Source organism: Gasterosteus aculeatus, chromosome 5, assembly GCF_964276395.1.
Source record: "Gasterosteus aculeatus chromosome 5, fGasAcu3.hap1.1, whole genome shotgun sequence".
Taxonomy (NCBI): Eukaryota; Metazoa; Chordata; class Actinopteri; order Perciformes; family Gasterosteidae; genus Gasterosteus; species Gasterosteus aculeatus.
In genome coordinates this window covers 12,472,916-12,493,364 of record NC_135692.1, presented here as the reverse complement: position 1 = coordinate 12,493,364, position 20,449 = coordinate 12,472,916, and the positions used below count along the sequence as shown (strand labels likewise).

The window sequence follows — 20,449 nt, the reverse complement described above, 5'->3', positions numbered from 1 at the left end:
ATTTGGCTCATGTTTAACAAAAAAAAAAACACTCTTTGGGAACACGCATCACCCATACTGTCACCGTGTCCGAAGTGGGGGACGAGGGGGGCCCCTGCCACCACGCGGAGAGTTGCCACACTGCCCGTACTGGTGTGGTTGGGTTTGGGGGGGCAGAACGGGTTCACCTGTGCAGGGGGCCCGAGCACAGCTGCACTCCAGCCAGCATGAGCCCGCTGACCGCAGACGGGATTAGAGGCTCTCGCTGCAAAGGTCTCCCATCATCTCCCTCCGCTCGAACCATGTTTGACAACAACCCCCGCAGACACACTGGCCACTTTATGATCAGTTGATAACACCCCCACCCTCACTGCATGCACACACAGCTCAGAAGAAGAGCTCATGTGCTTTATAGCCGCCATTGTTTCAGACGAATGGGATGACCAGACTGTCTGGGAATCCCAGCGTGTGGATCTGGTATGATGGCATTGCTCCCCCCCCCCCCGCGCCCCCCCTCCCCTTCTCCTCACAAAGGTATCACTGTACGACCCGCCATTGCTAGTGCTAAGCCCCTCATGCCTGCCGGTAAACCACTTTTGCCTCTTTGCTGCAGCGATAGGGGAGGTTTGGCTCTGACTGCCTGAAACAACATCAACTTGTTTATCCTGTAAATAATTCACCCCTCCGGGGCAACAGAAACGAAGTCAAGGTTGTGTGTTTAACAAGGGAGGCAGGGAATGAAAAGGAGCCAAAAAGAGGAGGGGGACAAAAAAGAAATCCAGTGTTTCCTTTTTAGATAAACTCGCCGCCTTGGGACGGCGATGCATCCCTGATTCCTATACAGTGTGAAGATGCTGCAGTGAGATGTGTTGGGAGGTGTGTGTGTGTGCGCATGCACATATGTGTGTGTGTGTGTGTGTGTGTGTGTCGGTGGGGCGGGTAGGTTCATATCGTGAGCTCACTGAACTCGCCCTTTGATAGCTCTCTGAAGAGGGTGCACTGATACTGTCGGTGACATTCTCGTCGTGCTTAACATCAGAACCGACGGAGCGCGTCGGCGCGTCATCGACTCTTGATGCCTATCATCGGGGGCCGTTCCTGGGAGCTGTCACCTCCCCGCCCCCCCCCCCCCCCCCCCTTCCCCCGTCTGTGGCACACATGTATGCGGACACGCAAGCTGTCTTGCCTTTTTGTTTCCGCCGTTCTGTGTTGTCAAACTGCTCTCCCTTGGGGACGGGTACCAGTGTCTAGTGTGGCTAGACGGTTTGTCTCCTTTTCACCGGCATCCTCTGTGTTGTATTGGTTGGGATTGAACATGGCTGATGGCGCCGTTACGGGTTTAGATGCGTTTAGACAGGGACTCTTTTCTTTTTATTGCGTTGGCTCTGTACTGTAGCACGTTTTCCCTGCTCGTTTTCAAATTGAGTATAGAAGAAACTCAAAATGTCACGCTAGCCAAGTTGTAAAAGAAAATGAATCATTGTATATTTCTTTACTTTTCTTTCTCAGGATTTGAGGGATTCCTTGGTGTTTTAGGAGGTGCAAAGAGGCACTGACCATGAACGCAACGTGCCCGCTGTGTGTCTGGCTGCATTTCCCAGCTTTTTCTCACTTGCTGTCATCTCTCTACTGTTGAGTGTCTTAAGAGAGGAATCAAATTACACACGTCTTTTTTTCCCCCCTCGCCACGAGGGTGCCTCTGCTCCTTCTAGTGTAGACAAACCACATGCACCTCGTTGTCACTTTGTCTTACAGCACATGCCTCCACGAGGTGCCGTGAACCTTTCACGTCACACGTCGCCTCCCCTCTTTATCCCCAGTGGCTGATTAGAAATGCTACACACTGTACATGGATCACATGCATAATACAAATGCCATTTTAAGTGGGAATCGGCAAGGAAAAGCCATTATCAAAGTTGCTGCTCCTTGATTAATTATGTAATCTTGTTTTGGTCTATTTGCTTAACAGTAGTTGATGGAAACCCAAATTGATTTGCATTCACACAATGTTTTCATGCAAAATAACTAACAAATCAGGAAATGCATCTCCATCTTCATCTGGCTGCATTGGCACAGATCCTAATTTATTTCATTTTTCTTAAGTTCCGTTAAATAGTTTCATTATTTTGTTGACGTGACGAAACTGGATATTGTTGAGAGCAGAGTGAAGGATCAAAGTGTAAACCAGTGGGATGTCAAGCTCAGTCTGATCCTACACGCTGGTCCTCTTAGTCACCCACATGCGCAACACAAGTTCTTCATTCAAACGGGTTCTATAGGAAGAAGTCCCCATTTTATTGGAATCTTCAAAGCTGACAATCAGCCGTCGAGCCATTCTTGTTAAATTTCCAATCCTGTGCTGATGTGGAGCTCAACCAACAGGTAAGGAGTCACTGTCCAGATGCTCGCAGATTGCCTGGTACATTTGAACATCACTAGAGGACCGGTCATCTTTCTACTGTCCAACAGCCAGAGACCAAAGCTTCGCTGTAAAACGACCCCTGCAAAGGGGGACTTGAGTGATACACAAACCTTCCCACCATGCACGTGTGTCAGCAGGGGACGAGCCAGGCACTGATCACAAGACAGCGAGGATCTGGACATTATGAAGCTGACATCGGGCCGGTTCCCCATCGGGCTACATGCTATGCCTCCTGCATCCCCTTTGAGTGTTGATTTGCAGAGAGGAGAATGTGGTTGACTGATCTGAAAGGAAATTACTGGAGAGAGAGAGAGAGAGAGAGAGAGCCTATCCATGCCTTTGACTGATAATCAGCTCATTATCGTGTTGATCATTTACAGCTCTCCCTTCCCGCCCGCTCTCTATTCTTTTAGCTGTGTCACTGAAGCAGAGCACAGAGACTTTTAATGGCTTGGCAGGGAGCCCGCTGTGGTGAGGGAGGGTTCAAACCAGCACGCTAGCCCTGGCTAGTCTCCACTTTAACACGGTCTGCACCCCACTTATCAACACAACTCCCGGGGCAGAAGAAAAAAAAGAATAATAATTTAAAGGAAAAAAACAAACAACGACGACATATGCAACTCTGACGTGTGCTGTGCCCTCGCACCCCGACATGGCTAACTGTGCATGAAATTGAACTGATTGGAGTTATTGACCAGAAGGCTCCAGCCCCGGTGAGGACAGAGAGTACTGTGGGCATGTGTGTTGAAGAGGGGAGGAGTGGGGTGGGGGCTGGTGTGTTACCTGATTGAGTGAAAAATCCTCGGACGGTTGCTTTGATGCCCTGCACTTTACAGGAAAGAGTGATTTAATGGAAGCTGCCAGACCTCATCAATGTCAGCGCTCGTGGCGAGGGCCCTCCGCCCCGCCGTGCTTCATATAAAAAAAGCGCCCGCTATGACGGGTGCTGATGGACAGATGTTTGCTAGTTGTTTTTAGCTGCACGATAAAAAGAAACGCGGATATCGGCCTCCGGCTCGGAAAAGGGGGAGGCCGCGAGAAGACCCGGCGTGGAGCATCCTTGTTGAATATTTGGCGAGTTGATAAGCCTTTTAATTAATGTGACCGTCATTGGGCGCGGACATGTTCTTCTCAAGAGGACGCCACGGGGCGAGGCGGAGCTCGTAGAGCGGCGACTTCGCCCTCTGTCTTCGTTTCGGCGACTTGCAGACGGCGCCCGCTTTGTTGTGGAGCTGCAGGATAACACAGTGTCATCTATCAACTCTCCCAAAAAAAAAAAAAGTCCCCTGTGCCGTTCCTGCAGTAGATCTGAATTGCATTGAAATTGCATCATTAATGGAGCAGAAATGAATCCCAGCAACTCTGCATTGACCCCTGGGGGAGGGGGGGGGGGGGCGGGCTAGACACAAGACAATGTTTTTACAGGAGGAATATTACCACTTCATCAATATACAACAGCGCGGTAGCGGGGAGGCAAAGGAGAAGGCAGTGGGGAAAAAGAAGTGGAGGGAATGTAATAGCTTACAGTGCTAATGGCGGTCTGAACGCTCAAGTCCCAAACATCCAGCCGCCTCCTCTCATCTGGGCGGTGTAATTGGCCTCCTGGAAGCTGCCACGCGAAGCGGCTGCCCTCCGTAGTGAAGAGTGGCAGCTGCTGGGTGTTGAGGAGCCGGGCCTGGGTCAACTCCCCGAGTGGGGCTCCTTGCAATCATGAGATATCATAATTAATAGCTATCTGGCGGGGGCCCCCGGGGTGAGTGTCGGCGGGCGGGCGGGCGGTTGCATTGGCGGATAGGGTGAGATTATTTGGGTAAATGGGGGGCCAAACAGAAAGGGACACCAGTCTTATTCTCCACTTAACATAATGTATACTTAGCACTTTGCCTGTAGCAAGCTGCGTCTTACTACACCCCCCCCCCCCCCCCCCCCTCCCCTCTTTGCTCGCTTGTTTGTATTGGGTTTCCCTTTCGTATCTAAACGCACCTAGAGAGACGTCGCCGTGGTGTATCATGGGAACTTATTAATCTTTGGGGGCCCCTGTTCTCCCCAGTTAAGTAAATATACATGAGCTGCTGTGCAGGAGACGAGCATCAGAGAAAATCTTGTTTCTCTCTCTCTCTCTCTCTCTCTCTCTCTCTCTCTCTAACATGCCGCCCCGGGGCAAATCTCACTCTGTCTCATCTGCTGCTTAATTTCACTGGAGCGGCCCTCGGTAATGAAGCGCCTTGATGTACATTTGCCAATTTCTGCCTCCGCCACTGCGGTATAATTGGGATGTGACTAGGCATGAATACCCGGCGCAGGGTTGGTTGACCTCTCGGCGACCCCGCGGATAGCGCTTTTGTCATAAAGGAGGTATTATCTCACGTAATCTGGAAATGGAGAGGGATTGTCTGCTGGCTTCCAGGGGTGGAAATGAATTGATATAACTCCTCGCTCCTGTGCAGAGGAGGGAAAGGAAAAACCTGCGAGATACATTTCTTTTCTTTTTTTTTTTTACACGCTCATAATGAAGACATTTTCCTCTTATCTTTTGCTGCTTTGTGTTTATTGGAGCAGGAGAGCAGCTTCTGGCGAAAGAAGCGGTGTCTCTTTTTTTTCAAGGAAGGAAGGAGTCATGATGCTGTGGCACTAAAGAGGATTTCTCAGTACGTGTGTGTCTGTGTGAGCATGTGTGAATGTCAGCCTTTTCCATGCGTGGGTGCACCGTGTACTCATGCACATGTTGTGTGTGTGTGTGTGTGTCTGTTAATGACCCTGTAAAATGACAAGCTGAGCTGGCAGTGAGAGCACAGCCGACGGTCCCGCAAGAGCGAGGGAGAGGAGGTAGGAGAGTTCAGATGGAGGTGGAGGAGGAGGAGGGGGTTATGGTCGCGAGGTCGATCGTTCCACAGTGATTCACCATGCTGTCATCAGAGGGACGGGGGCCTCCAGAGTGGCCCTCGCTGTTCCCACCTGAAAAGCTTTGCAAATGGAGCGGCCGCGCTGTCATTATTTACAGCCCGCAGCCGCCAACCTTGGATTCGGAGCTCATCGCGGCGGAGAGAGAATCGGATAGGACTTGACGTGTACCCGAGCCGGTGACCTTGATAAGTGTGAGGGGCCTGCAGCGAGAGGTTAGAGAAGGAGAGCTGTAGTCCGGGGGCTTTCGCTGCAGATGTGCGTGTTTGTACTTGTTTGTGTATTTCAGCTAGTTAGAGAGGTGTGGGGGGTTGGAGTGGGGGGGGGGGGGGGGGGGGGGTACTGAGCCAAGACTCATAGGCCAAAATGTAGCCTTCACATGTGGCATTAATACTTTTTCATTTTGAACTTCTCACTGAAATTGGTTTCCTCCAGTAAACATCGTAAACATGAGTTTATGACCTCAATTGCTAGTTTCAAGTCTTTTTCAATACATAACCATGTTACCGTAGTAAATGATGGTCCGGCTCAGAGTGGAATAGCTCGCTCCAGGGCAGGCTCACTGGGATCGACAGGTCACTGGGCCGCCGCTGCTACTAGGAACAAATAGGGCATCTCTCTCTCAAAAGTCAACAAACTAGAGGCTTCATGACGGCCGTCCACAAACATCACGTTGACTGCACCCACTTCCTACATGAAGTCTATGATATCACTTACTATCTGGCTATCTATCTGGGAGAAATAATAGTTGATATCGTCTTAGTCCATGGGTAAAATGTATTTTTATTTTCCCCCATCTGAACTAGTTAGAGACCACGAGAGAGGGGGGGGACGCTAAATAACAGGGGAGAGCATCTCTGGATGGGTGATGAAAACGCGTTTTTCGTCGCCCTCCCCACTGCGATGCTATTTGGTTGTGTGAAATGATTAATTTCACACATATACAGGTCATCCCCCAAAAGCAGCCACATCTCATTCACCAGAGGCCCCCGTCAGCAACAAAACGGGAGGCTGCAATAAAACGAGCAAACAGCAGCACGTACTGTACGTCAATAAATCTTTTGGAGGTTAAACCTGAGCGCTGTAGAATTTGAGCAGCCCCCCCTCCTCATCAGGTAAATGTCACCGAGTACATCAGGACTGTCAAGATCCCAAAAATGGCCGACGAGTGTCCTGTGCTAGCAGGTACACACACACACACGCGAACACACAAACACTGTGTGTGTTTGCAAGTAGGATGGAGTCTTGAATTATGGGGTTTGTGTAAATAAGGAGATGAGACTGTTTTTAGCACACATGGAAGAGGGAGCGCTTGGATGAGAATAGTGCTTCTATGTGGAGTGGAATTGGTCTCGGGTTGTTTACGACAGCTCGCAGCCCTCGTATATCACAGGCAGTATGTTTGCTGTGAGGCTACAGTTTGTGTGCCATCTGCCTTAGCTGAACTTGACCATTCAAACAGACTTATATTTTGTAAACGGAGCTCACTGTAACTGCTGTTTTTCCTTTTTTTTTTTTTCCTCTCTCTCTTTCTCTCTCCTAGTGGATGATCCAGAAACCCCAAAAGGTGGCCACTTTCTTCGGGTGCATTGGCGCCGACCAGTTCGGGGAGATTCTGAAGGAAAAAGCCGCGGAGGCCCACGTGGACGCGCATTACTACGAACAGAACGTGGAGCCGACCGGTACCTGTGCGGCTTGCATCACCGGGGACAATAGGTTAGCCACATTTCAGTCGCCCCTGACCAAGAAATGATCCTCTGGCCCACATTCGAAAATAGTTTTTTACATCCTCGGGGCAGGCGGCTCTCTCCTCGGGGCTGGAAGTCATAACAGGGAATCATAGCTCAGCTCTCACATCAAAAGGGAAAAAGAACAGCTTGAGTGTGTTTTTTCCAGGCCCCCGCTCAGTCTCTGCCGCCCCAGTGGGTTGTCATCCATCTATAGGCTGACAGTAGCAATGTGTTAGAGATGTCCCGGCTCTCACCTGTCAGCCATCTCTGCTGGAAAAAAAACAAAAACCGAGGCATTAGCGTCCCTGGCGACTCTCACGCTAGCGTCAACGTCGGCACGTCCGGGGCTGCAGAGGTCGTGCACCCCCCCCCCCATCCTCCGCACACAGAAAAATATCACTAACAGCGAGGCCTCCGGTTCATGATGGACCAGGTGTGGATCAATAAACCCTCTCTAAACACTCCCCTCCTCCGCAGCTCTTCATCCGCCACTTCTGAAGTTGTCAGTCAGTCGGCGGGCTGGACCTCGCCGGGCCCCCGCTGAATGGTCTTAGTGGGCTTGTTTGATGTGGCCCTGACACCTGAAAAGGTCAGGCGCCGTGCTCGGGCAGACGAGCGCTGTAATATTTCTTACAGGTGTTTAACAGACAGCTCAAGAGGGCCAGAGCAAAAGGTCCCTGGCCGGATTGGAGGGTTGATGGCTTTGAAGGATTGGGAACCAGTATGACACAGCCCCCCCCACCTCCCCCCCCAGGCTTTGATTAGTGCAAGTCGTCAAAGAAAAAGATCTATCTCCCTGGACGGAACAACACGCGCTTCAATCTGTGATCTATGATTAAATACACTTAAGGCATTCAGTTTATTCTGTTCTTTCAATTCAAATCAAAGTTAGAATGTCTTGGTCCCTCCAGGAGCTTTTGTTTTTTTTGCAAAACGACTTACCTTGCGGTTTTGCAATTTGTGAAACATTTTGCCATAAATTGGGCTAATGTTAAAAATATTAAACCTTTTAAAATTTTTCCAACAAATACATTAGATTAGATTTAAATTAGTTTTGGTATTTCTAATTCCACTTTCAAGAGGAGACTACAAAGCCTGAGAAGAGAAGTTGTTGGGGAAACAAAGACTGTGTTACCGTAGTTACAATTAAGTCTTTTCTTCATTTTTTATTGGTTTTTGTTTGCATTGTTTGCAACAAAACCTCACGTAAAGTTGGCAAATATTCTTCCAGTTTCACCCTTTTTCTGAGAAATAAAATCTTGCGTAATCAAACTCCTTAGAGGGGCCGATCGGAATCTACGCTTTCAGCTGCACCTTCTTCAAAGACACGGTATCAGTAGATCTAGCTCGCTCTCTCCGACGGTGTCTGTCGGCCTTCCTTTAGTAATGACACCCACTTGGTCTGTCATGCGCGCTCTGACCTTTTCAGTCCATTACCGCGGCTCGGGTCAAGTGCAGTCCTAATCCCGCTGTCACATCGTAGCCGTCTTCATCGCGCTCTGATCAACTCGGCACAACTCTCACTCGTTTCTTTGATGCTGCCGAAGCTTTTCCTCCAACAGGTTCCCCTCTGGTGGTTGCACTCATTCTGAGGGCCGCTCATAAAGCGACCGCACACGTGGACCGACTAATGAGCTGCGTTGAGTTAATGCCACCTGCCTCCCGTCCTCGCTACTCAACCAGTGCTCCTTTAATAATGCATTTCTGTTGTTCCCCACCTTTGCTACCAATAGATCACCTTTAAAGGTCTTGTTTCAATCTGTGAAATGAAATCCAATTGCCTTTATTTCAACTGGGATCAGACCTTCTAAGAAGCCATTAAGAGCCTTTTATGTAGGGAGAGAACAAAGGAAAGTCCGGGGCCAGAGTGTTTTTAGGGGTGTTTTTGAGACACAATTAAGATGGATGATAAGAGTGGTGGGAGATTTATGGGGTCTGTCTCGGCAGGTCCCTTGTTGCTAACCTGGCGGCGGCAAACTGCTACAAAAAGGAACAGCACCTGGACTTGGACAGCAACTGGGAGCTGGTGAAGAAGGCCAAGGTTTATTATATTGCGGTAAGTGAGACCCTCTACATTTAAAATAACTGTTCGCCAACTCCACTGCCAAAGAAGGACACGATGTTAGGAGGCTTTGTTGAGGAAATGCCTCAGCGCGCCTCCTGCATTGTCGGTGTACCCATTCATCCTTTGTCGAGTGAAATGAGCTCTGTTGCCTTTTGAGACAATACCGCTGCGTTCGCCCCGTTTCCCCCCCCCCCCCTCGTCTTTGTGCGCGAAGCCGCAGCACACTGTGAAATTGTTCTACATGTAATGCATTCATTCATTTCTTTTTACGTGAAGACAAGCCAACAGGTGCTGAAAGTGTGAAAATTGATTATTTAAGTACATTCGGCTGTACGCCCCTCCAACACCGGCTTCCCCCTACAGACAAGAAACACACACACACACCGAGAGCAGGACAGATGTGCCCTTAGACATCCACACTAAGGGAATGTCTTCACTTACAGCTTCTGGGGTGGAATGGCCTGCCATGCTCACGTTTCACTGTTTGGGATTACATTTAATTCTGGTGGATCAACATTTTCTCTGATCTCAAGTCAAGACGATAGCCCTGAAATCGCACTGCATTCCACGTATTTAAGCAGTTCATTATCGGCATAAATCAGCATCACGGCCGAGCCATCAACATGCTCCTTTGGCATATTGTCCCAAGCGAAATGCACAATGGTCCCCCTGTTGCCCACAAGCCCTCTAAACATCAGTGTCCAATAATGATGGAGGTTTCATAATTAGCCGCCCAGGCGAGGATACAGCCCCCGCCCCCCTAAAAAAAGAAAAAAAAAACATCAGTGTTTGTGCCAGAAAGCAGATCAGTCGGTCCATCCTCCAGAGTTTGTGTGGTCTCATTTTTTGCCTCTGCCTCGCATTAGCAAACACAGCACATCCTCTGCAAATTGGCAGTTGGGTTTTGCCCACATCCGACAGTCCTGCGCGCGGGGAAAAGCTTCCGTGGGATTTGAGGGGGGGGTAGAAGAGCCACAAATGGGTGTTTGTCAGTGCTTGGAATCTCAAAATGCCCTTTTTCAGCGTCCCTCTGTTTTCTTTTTTTTTTTTTTTGTCCAAACGGGAGGGGGGGGATCACTCGCTTTATCAGAGTCCCATTGGCACTTCTAAAGTACTTAGCCAGATACACTGCCACAGCTATTCCCACTTAATACAGTGTGGCGTGTCTAGACCGGTGTTCACTAAGGCCTCCTCTCTCCATTAACCTTGTCGAGAGCACTCTGATGTATTTACCCAATTTACAGACCGATTGTACATTTTCTCTCTTCCTCTCTCTCTCTCTCTCCCTCACTGTACCAACCTCTGCCGCGTATTAGTGCGCTTCGTTGACTCCCATTAAACGACTGCCGGGCAGTACAAGCAGTCTCGTAAACCGCTAATCCGTAAATAAATGTAATTACCGAATGGCTGCGCACATGTGATTGTTAGCATGTTTTTTTTGTCTTGTTGGAGCATGTGTGTGTTAAAGAGGTGATTGATGATTCCTGGCAGAGGATCTCAAGGTGCCTGCTTTCTATGCGGCGTGATTGGAAGCGAAACCCCCGAGTTGTTAGAGGACTCTTGCAGTCAGTCTGGCTCATCCGGCAGCGGCAGCGGCAGCAGCAGGGCTGGTGGCAGACGCAGAGCAGGGAGGCAGCGCTGCCATTTCTCACAAAGAGAGAATGTTGAACTCCTGCCAAATGTTTGGTGGCAGGCTGTTGCTAGGAAATCTGGGTCCTTAGGCAAATCATTGCACAAAGACCAATAACAAAGGCGTGGAGGTGGGGGGGGGCGGTGGAGAAGGGAACAGCTAAACGCATTTCAGGGCTGAGGATATCTTTTTTTTTTTTTCAAATGCCGTGGCCACTGCAGCGGTGTTTACAGTTATTTCTTTCCCCCGACCATTGTGAACATCAGAAATGGAGGGTGATGTATTGTGTGAAGGGAAGATGAGTGACTGTAATTGGCGGGGGGGGGGTGATGTGTGCGTGGCGGCCCAGTTAGCCCCCCCCCCCCCCCCCCCCCCCAGACCACCCCTCCTCCTCCTCCTCTCATTTTGCTGTCTCTTTTGCCCCCCCACCCTTCTCCCCTCATCTCTTCCTCCAGTTCCTCCGACACACATACGCTTGCTCTTAAACACACGCAGCATGCGCGCACACATTCTGCAGCAAACCACTGGCTTGTTTTTCTTACCACTGAGCGCTTTGCCCTGTAATTTGATCTCCTCCGCTTGATGCATCCTCCATGATGTCACTTTGAATTAACCTACGGCGCCACAACTCTCTTAAGCTGCGGCTAATAAAATGGCCTCTCCCAACTCGCGCCGTTTACATCGGGAGGAAGAAGGGGGGGGGGAAAAAGGCTTGATTTATCTCACGGTCATGCACGGAGCACGTAGCCCAAATGGAGAAGAGGGGAGACGGACGAGACAATTGACTGTGAAAAGGCCCGTTAATGGCCGGGCACAGATGGTCCGAAATAACCCAAGGATAGTCGGAGGAGACACTCGCCTCTGCCAACTGGCGTGGTACACAAAACTCACCCAACGAGACACAAGCCGCGGTGCTGTTAGGTCACAAACCCGACCACAGCTGTGGACGCGTTCTTGTTTACGCCCCCCCCTTAGCTAATGGCGCGATCCCCGTTAGCCTGCGAGAGCTTCGCCACGCCCGAGGAAGGAAAACAGCTAACCCGCCTTATTTTTCCCTTTTTTCTCATTTTTTTTTTCTTTGTTTTTAAACGGCGCAGCAACTGGGAGTGAATGCCTCACACTGGCGAACTGCATATAGCATTAATTGGCAGTTGTATTCTTGCCCTCACTGCAGGGGAAAAGCTGAGTTCAGCTTCAGTCACCGTAGCATAATATGCAAGAAAGGAAAGGCGAAGGGGAGGGCCAAAGGAGGGGAGGGGGGGGGAGAAAAAAAGCGCAATACTGGCACCGCAAGCGGCACGTCAGCCTGCTTACACTCCAGAGTGGCACACACACACACACACACACACATTGTTACTCCGCCCCGACAGACCCTGCGATTTGCAGCCAAAAAAGCAAAGGGAGAGGCTTTTTGCACACACACACACACAAACACACAGAAACACACGCACAAACACAACAAAGTGACACCTCATCAGCCAGCCGAGCGGCTGATTAGCACAGAGGTGACTGCGGCTGTGTCTCCGTCCAACTCGGAGGACCGAACTGTCCTCACGCCGACCTTGAGCTTCCTTTCCCTCACCTCCTCTATCGCTCTCTGTAGTGCTCTCTCCCTCTTCTCCCCCTCACTCGCTGCACCCCCACCCCCCTTCCACCAGTATCCCCCCCCCCCATCCTCTGTCTCCATCTCCTCCCTCATCGTCCCTCTCCTTTGCTCTGTCTTTTCTCCCTTTCCTCTTGCACTCTGTACTGCACCACTCGGCACTGCCCCTGTCCTTCCACACAACCGGGGGAGGGATCACGAGGCAAAATGCAGACAGGGGAGAGAAGGGGGAGGGAGGGAGGGGGGGGGGAGGAGGAGGAGAAGTAGAAAGGGGAGAAAAAAAACTGGCAGGCTCCCCCTTTGTCTGCAGGCGATCAGTTACAGTCTTGGTTGCCGATGAAATTTAATCCCCACCGCATTTACATGCCAAGTTTGACTTCTGGCAAGCCTTATTAAATAGATTTGTAAATCATTTCATCTTGATTAGAATCCGTTCTCAAGGGATCAACATTTCTTCTTTTTTTTTTGCTTTTTGCCTTGCGTGTGTTTTGTTATGTGCACAGTCTGTGCCCACCGGTGTTCAAATTTGAAAGTCAACCCTGTTTTTTTGTTTTTTTACTTCTGTGCGAGCAGTAGGTTTAGGGGACAAAGAGCGACGGGCGCCAAGTCCCGTCCGTCAGCGGGCCGGCCGCTGTGTCAGCACGTCCCCCATCTCTGGAGGTCACGTTGGTGGGCAAGCGCCTGCTATGATGTGTGTCCTCTTTATTTGGCCGACACCGCAGTGTCTTTAGCATTGGAACAATGTCATTTCTAATCAAATGGCATTTTGTAATTGCCAGCAAGCATCTTATGAATACGAATTCATAATTGTTCAATTACCAGACGACTGCATCGTATTTATTGGCTTTTTTTTGTTGTGGGGGGGGGCGTAATTCTTCTTCTCCCGCTGGCCTGGGCCAATTATAGGATTTCAATCTTGAGGCAATCAAGGGATAAGGGTGAGGCGTTTAGTGTTTGCTGTCACTATATAATTCTCTTGAATGTTAAACATGCATCTGGGAGGGCTGTATTTGTCAGAAGGCTGCGCGTGGAGGTGCACCTGCCTAATTGAGTGGTAATGAGCTGTCAGGAGTGCGGGCTCGGTGATTGGCTCTTGGCGGGGCGTCCCGAGCCGGTGGGACGCATGGGTTGGCCCGGGCCCTGCTGGAGGTTCAGCCAGCTCCTCCGCCCTGCAGGGCTAGAGTGGGCGGAGCATGGTAAATTAGGGTGGAGAGGCCAAATGATGCCGGCTGCCGGAGACGTCCCGCGGCTCCCGCTCGTCTGTGGGATTTATTTAGGTTGTTTACAATTATCCGTACTCTTGATTTACTTCTTCGCGGAGACGGTGGGAGGGGAGAACATTTCTGACGATTTGTTTGAGTAAAAGTAGCTCCGTTAGAAGTCCTGAGTCCCTTTTTTACATAAGGACACTATGTGCATATGTGGTTATTTTTGATATGTTTATTATGTCTATCCCATTACTTCTCATTTTATTTTGTTAGTATGAAGAGTTCTCATCGTATCGAATAACATGTACTTTTTTGCGTGTTTATTTATTTAGCGTGTGAGGAAATATTTGCCAGGGCTGTGCAGCTTTTATTTTTGTCAGTCTTTTATTTTTTTTCTTGCATCCTAATTTGAACAACAACAAGGGATACAATCTACTGTATCTTGAGTTATTTCCTCTTGGGGAGGAGGGAAGGGCACTTTCTTGGACTCTGGCAAGCTTCCCGGCTTTGGTCCGTATTACTCTACCAGCACGCAGCGACTCCTCTCCTTGTACACCTACGGTACCTTGTAAAAAACAGGTTTTCTTTTTCAGCAGGGAAAACGCTGTGTCCTTTCACCCCAGATTACTGTGTGCATCTGCTTCCCCTGCACCAAGTCTGTTTTCCTCTGGCGTGCTGTAAAAGGGATGAAATAGTTCCGACATAATGATATTCCTACGTTGTCCCTCACCTTGTCCCTTTACTCCCTCTGCATCAAAGCACTCATATTTTTCTGTGTTTCATATTTTTTTATCCACGAGACCAAGTTGCTATTTCGGTCCCATGCATGGGTGTTGTGACCATTTGTGCGAGTTCCACGGCTTAATTGAATAGACTGAGTAATTATTTGTCAAGTAATGCTGAGCAGAAAATAAATAGCCACTTTGCGGGCCGTGAATTGTGCCTGATGGCCATGTGTTGATACTCTCGCCAGGGAGAGTGAAAAACCTGCTCTGCTGGCTAAGTATCTGATTAAGATTCACATGATGAAGCGCTTTAGGATAGTGTGTCTCCTGGGCACTGATAGCGAGTGGAGTTAAGTGTCAGATGCTGTTTTATTGGAGCGTAAAGCCTCGACCGAATGGAAATTGCAGGAATGTCGTCCTCGCCACAAAACCCCAAACCCGCAGCACTCGGGTCAGCGAGACGGTTCCCGAAAGGCAGCCTACAAAGAATCACCACAGATGTTCATCTCTGTGCGGCAGATGCTGGACACTGATTTTTTTTTTTGTTGAGAATTGCTGCCCCTTGCAAGGTTTCATTTTTCTTATGGTCCGTCATGAGCCTGCGCACAGCCTCCTTCTGCCTCTTTTTGGCCTCGCTCCATTTTTTACTGCCAGTAAAATGTTTACGCTCTCTCCGCAAGGCTAATGACTTCTGAGGGTAATGTTTGGTGTGAAGGATTGGATAAATCATTCATTGAAGTGGTAACGCTCAACACATTCTTTGTATCACACCTCAGTTTTTAGTAATTTTATGAATACCGATGCACAAGTTTCTCTCGTTGAATGAAAACCGAAGTGCAAAAAAGTTTTGGTTTTATGTGGTGTATCCGGGATTTTATTTTTATTTTTTTCTGGCTTAGAGCAGTAACTTCTTTGAGTGTCTGCTGGTTGCCTGGCAACCGCACAACGATGAGACGAGTCCCAAGAAGTCTCTGCTCACTCCTACAAGAAATAACCCCTCCGTACAACCGTCGACTTGTTGTTAACACTTTGAGTTATACAAACAACATGTTATTTGTCAATTGTGACTTCAGACAGGCAGATTACTATTATGCTTTTTGACAAAGGCAGGCAGGCTGTTTCCTACTCGTCCCAGCCTTTATGCTAAGCTAAGCTAACTATCTACTAGCCACAGCCTTGTATGTATAAGACAGTGGTATAAATCTAATACATGTGTTAACCAGAATATAATAATAATGGGGAGATATATTTATCTAAAATGTCTCAATAAACTAATGCTGCAACTAATGATTTGTTTTGGTATTGTTGCAAAGGAAAGAGCCACTTAATACTTTAGCATCCGTGGTGATCAAAATACTCCCAACAGTCCAAAAATATTCAGTTTGCAATTTTTAAAATTCAAAATGGAAAGAGCACAAAAGGGCTGTAGGCAGCAAATGTACCAGATATGGTTGTTTGATAAATCATAATCGATCGACAAATGTTTTAATTACAGCAGCTAACGGCATGCGTTTCAGCGGGTGGGTGTTTATTTTTCATACATGGTCCCGCTCAGACTCGGGCTACTTCTCTGACCTTATCTATTGTTCCTCAAGTGTATATTGTAAGCAGCTTTGGAGGCTTTATAGAGACTTAGCCGGCATGGCTGCCGTTGCTCTGGTGGAACATTTGGACCTCTGGCAAGTGTCAGATTTTCTGCAGCACATTAAATCTCTTAACCCAGTCCCCCCCTCCCCTCCCTCCCTCTCTCTCCTCCCTTTGCTAACAAGCAGGCTGTGATTTATTTTTCATGTGTGGTGTTGTTAGCCTCCATCGTTTCTTTTTTTTTTTTCATGAAAATATTTTCCCCGGCATCTATACTCCTGTGCCAGCGGTGAGCCTGGTGCCCGGTGCTGCCCCCCTCCCCCCGCCCACCACCCACTCCCCCTCCCCTCGGAGCTGGATGCTGTGGACGTGTGGATGCAGCCAGAGCAGCTGCACGACCACGCCGACGGGGGCGAAGCCCTCCGGTCGCACTCTTGACGGAAAGGCCAGAGCCACTTTGCTTAGCATGTCCGTCCTCATCGGCCAGCTTGAATGTCATGTTTCCGCGAGCCCGGGCGTCTAATGCCTCAGCTGGCCCGCTCCCCGCAATAACCGATCGGGGTCGCTTGTTCCAGCGCGGAGGAGACGCCAGGGAGTGCGCCGAGGTGCCAAAGTGATTGTCCTCCAGTAAATAAAAAGCAGACGTCTTCCTCTTTTGATGTTCTTTATGTGCGCGCGTTATTTTCAGATGCTGTGGCGCAATCACGTTCATCAAGTATTTGGCGCTCCCCACATAACAAGGGGGAACCAATCAAAACAATAACTGCGGTTCCTTTTGACAAAGCCCTTGGCGCACAATTGTCAGAAGATGTAAGCTGACTCATCCACACAAGAAGGGCATGTATCCCTGGGAGCGAGGGGCGAAAAGCTATGATGAATCTTCCCCTCTGTGCTCTCCTCTCTCCGCTGAGCCTGCATGGATTAATTACATGACTAGTAGCTAGTTTAGCCCCATTATTTATTTTTTCTAATGAATAATTTTACTCTCTCTCCGCCTATATTTTATTCCGCTCAGGACTTTTCTGCTTCACCCCGCGGAAATAAGAATGCATTGATTATTTTCCATCTAGCAAATATCCCACCAACTGAGGAATAACATGCCTTTCCCCTAATTGGTTTGTTTATCTTGAGCAACAGACTCCGGGTTTGTTTGGACTCTGGCTGGCATCCACACACGCTGCACCGCTCCTCAGCACGATTACTCACCTTGGGAGGAGGCCGCTGGAGCAAGGTTGATGTTCCCCGCATAGACATCAGGCTGTCATTCTCCCCGCTTATGTGACATCATTTGCCAAGACAGATTTGTTACAGGAAAAATAAATTCAGGCCCTAAAAAGGGATTGATTTTAAGGACAGGCTGCGAGTGGAAAGAGGCGACAGGAGGGACGGGGGCTCCCAGACACATTTCACCAGTGAGAGGGCTCGGGCCGGATCCAAACAAGCTGCCAACGGAAGATGGATTCTGGCTTCATGTATAATTGATAAACTGTATGTTCTAGGTGTCAGCTTTAAAGAGGGAGCTAGGCCTATATCAGGACGCTATTTTTCCTCTCCGAGGCGAGCATCATTTTTATTTTGTCCTCCCCCGTTCTCTGGCTTATCTTCCGAGTTCAGAAAGCCCCGTTGAAAATTATCGCTTTCTTTGAAGACGACGTTGGGAAAAGTGCGGCTTTAAAAGCACATCCTGTTCCTGCGCCTATTAGGGGTGTGAGTCCAGGGCAGATAGCCATCTGCAAAGTTGACTGTACATCCCGAGTTATCAGGATTAGCCATCTCCCTCTTGCCACCTAGCAACATTAATATCAGCTCTGAGAGACTCTATCCTGCTGCGAGCAGCATAAAAGGATTAATGCAGCGCTTATCCTTTTGGAAATAATGCCCTATATTGAGCCCATTTGACACCGTAAAAGGCTAATGATGACATTGGATGGAGCCGGAATAAGTAACGGTGCATCATCCCGCGTCGTGCAGCCAGGATAGTGACGACGGCTCAAACTGTATTGATTTCGCTGAAGGCTTTGGGAGGTTTTTCCTCTGCAGCGGTAAGAAAGTGTTACTCAATCATCAGCGTCCTGCAGCCACCGGCAGTCCTCCCCCTATAGGCCTGATGACACGCTTTGTTCATCGTCAAATTATTTGCTCCAGTCTCACCTCTTGAGTACCGTGAGCTGCAGTAATTACTGTACATGAAAGACGCTATGCCAGCATGTCACCCTGCCTGTCAATCACGCACATGCTATGGGGTTAATGCCGTTTTGCCCACTCTTTATTTGTAGTCAATTGATATCCTGCCAGTCAAATGCATGAGTGGTGTAGAACACTTTGTACGACAAAAGCTGAACAATTTAAGTGGACCAGAGAAGGGTGGAAACACTTTGTGCCCTATAATTTCACTTTGACACCATACAATAGCTGTTAAAAGCGGATAGCTATTGTGTTCGACGTACAAAAACTAGCCTGATTCATACTTTTCCTTTACGTCATGTACACTTGGATGTGTATACTGGAAACAGTCCTGCACGTGGTACCCGGATCCCGTCACAGGGAGCATTTGAATCGCGCTCCAACGATTGGAATTCAGCGGCAGAGAGTCTCCTTGAACCCCTTTGAACGCCGTTTGATTATAAGAAAGTTAAACAACAATAATAAATCTGTCACAATTCTAATAAGCTGTGCCATTTTGTTTCAGGCGTCACAACACTGAGGGGCAGACGAGTGGCCATCGGGGCCACATGAGATCATCCACTACGCTCTTTCTGCCCAATTGCCGCTTCCCCCCCCCGAGGTGTTTTTCTTTAGCAGACAATATAGTCACCTTATCAATCACAGCCTCTTCTCTCTCCCAAGGACGCGAGATGATGCGTTGTAAGTGCTCTCTCTTTGAGCACTTTTAATAGGAATATTGCACGCTCATTTCAGCGATGCCTCCCTGCTTCCTAAGGAGCTGATAAAGCCCCAATTCAGGAGGCAAACCCTGATTTCCGATCTGCATTGCCGACTCTGGTTCCGCCGCACACGGTTGCGATGCTCAGCCTTCCCGGGGCCCTGCGGGTCGACGCGCCCGTGTATGGACAGAGGAGATGGACAGATCAGATTAGGTACGGTAGGTCCTGCACGGGCCCCCGGCGTTTGTGGGTGCAATGTGATTTAGTTGGGAGGTCTGAGACGGGCCGCGGGGCCGCTCGGTGATCGGTGAGGGGACAGACTGACAGTGACAGCGGGGTGGTAATGGCTTTGAATGAGGAGGAATGGCCCCTGCAAGGCCCCTCTCCAAGTGGCAGAGCAGCCCGGTCCGAAATAAACTGCAACATGAATTCCTCCCTGCACCTGTGTGGTTTTTTTTTTTTTCCTTGAGGGTATTTATAGCTCCACCAATCTGAAGGGAAATGGTTTGAGAAATTGAAAACTCTACCCTTAAAGAAATCCAGCCTTCCCCTTTTATTAAGTCTCAGCAGCTGCAGTGACGCCAAAGCCCATCAGATATGGAGATGTGCGTCTTTGAAGATACAACAAATGTAAAAATGAGAGGACGTTTTATCACATTTGCTGTTTGGTTTTTATAGCCAAGAGGGAGACAGAAAGCTGATCAAAGCCCACCTCTGTGCGCCCGATCACTGAGACTGACAACACATCCGGTTGAATGCGCGTGCGCGTGATTCCCCGCGTTTGTTTTCATACTGCCGCATATTTGCTTCCCTTGCCCCCCACCCATCGCTCCCCCCCGTGTCACCGTTTCCTCTCCGAATCTGAAACATTGAGTCGAGGAACTTTGGCCCGGGATCTCTTCGGTTCATGAAAAATGCATTCGCTGGCTCTTTTCCTTAACTCTTTGCCTCTGATACCCTTGCCATATCATATCCATGTCATGTCGGTGTGTGTGTGTTAATTATGTAGCCGGCGCAGTTGAGGAGACATTATTGATGCATCTCAACCAGACGTTCTTTGCATATCACTCACCCGTTGTTGGGAAATATAAACAAGACTCAATTAAGGATGAGAAGGCGCTTTAATGTTGAGCCCTGTGAGTGAATAAATCTTAGCCAGTGTTTACAGGAAGCCTGTTTTTCTTTCCTCCCACTTCTCTCTCGGGGTTCCATTTCAACCGTACCGGGCACCTCTTCTGGTTCAAGTCAAGTTTTTGCCCCGGCCATCCCGCCCGGGTTCCCGGCGCCTTTTAGTCTGCCCGGATGGATGTTACGGACAAACGGCACCCATTTGCACTCTATTTGGAGGTGTCCCAAATTGCGACGGTGATTTATTTCATTGCTGGCCAATTCATGCACAAGTAAGAGGGTCATATTGTAGTATAAAATCTGCTCAGCAGCTGCACACATCCTGCCAGATCCTGTGTGGGATTTGTGTTTTACTTTATGACTCCTCTATGCGCTGTGATCTAATGGAACCGTGATAGCACTCGAAAATATTCCCTCACCAAATGAACATCATGAGGGAACGCAGTTTCTGGATGGTTCCTCTTGAAATACAGCTGTTTCCCTGCGGTCGCCCTCCTTCTGTACCAACCGCTCTCTCGGGATTAAAACCACTACAAACACTTCAGATATTAATCTTCTTCCAGCACCTCATTCAAAAGTTGCATTTATT

At 49.0% G+C, this 20,449-nt stretch overlaps 1 protein-coding gene across 5 annotated transcripts in view; it reads left to right on the top strand.

Moving 5' to 3' along the window:
- Positions 1 to 20,449, top strand: part of LOC120818903 (adenosine kinase) — an 86,589-nt gene that overhangs the window by 31,178 nt on the left and 34,962 nt on the right. For all 5 annotated transcript variants that reach the window (XM_078103451.1, XM_078103450.1, XM_078103453.1 and 2 more), the window contains 2 exons: positions 6,846 to 7,018; positions 8,980 to 9,088. In XM_078103451.1, coding sequence (XP_077959577.1) covers positions 6,846 to 7,018; positions 8,980 to 9,088 — 282 coding nt within the window. The remainder of the gene's footprint in view (positions 1 to 6,845; positions 7,019 to 8,979; positions 9,089 to 20,449) is intronic.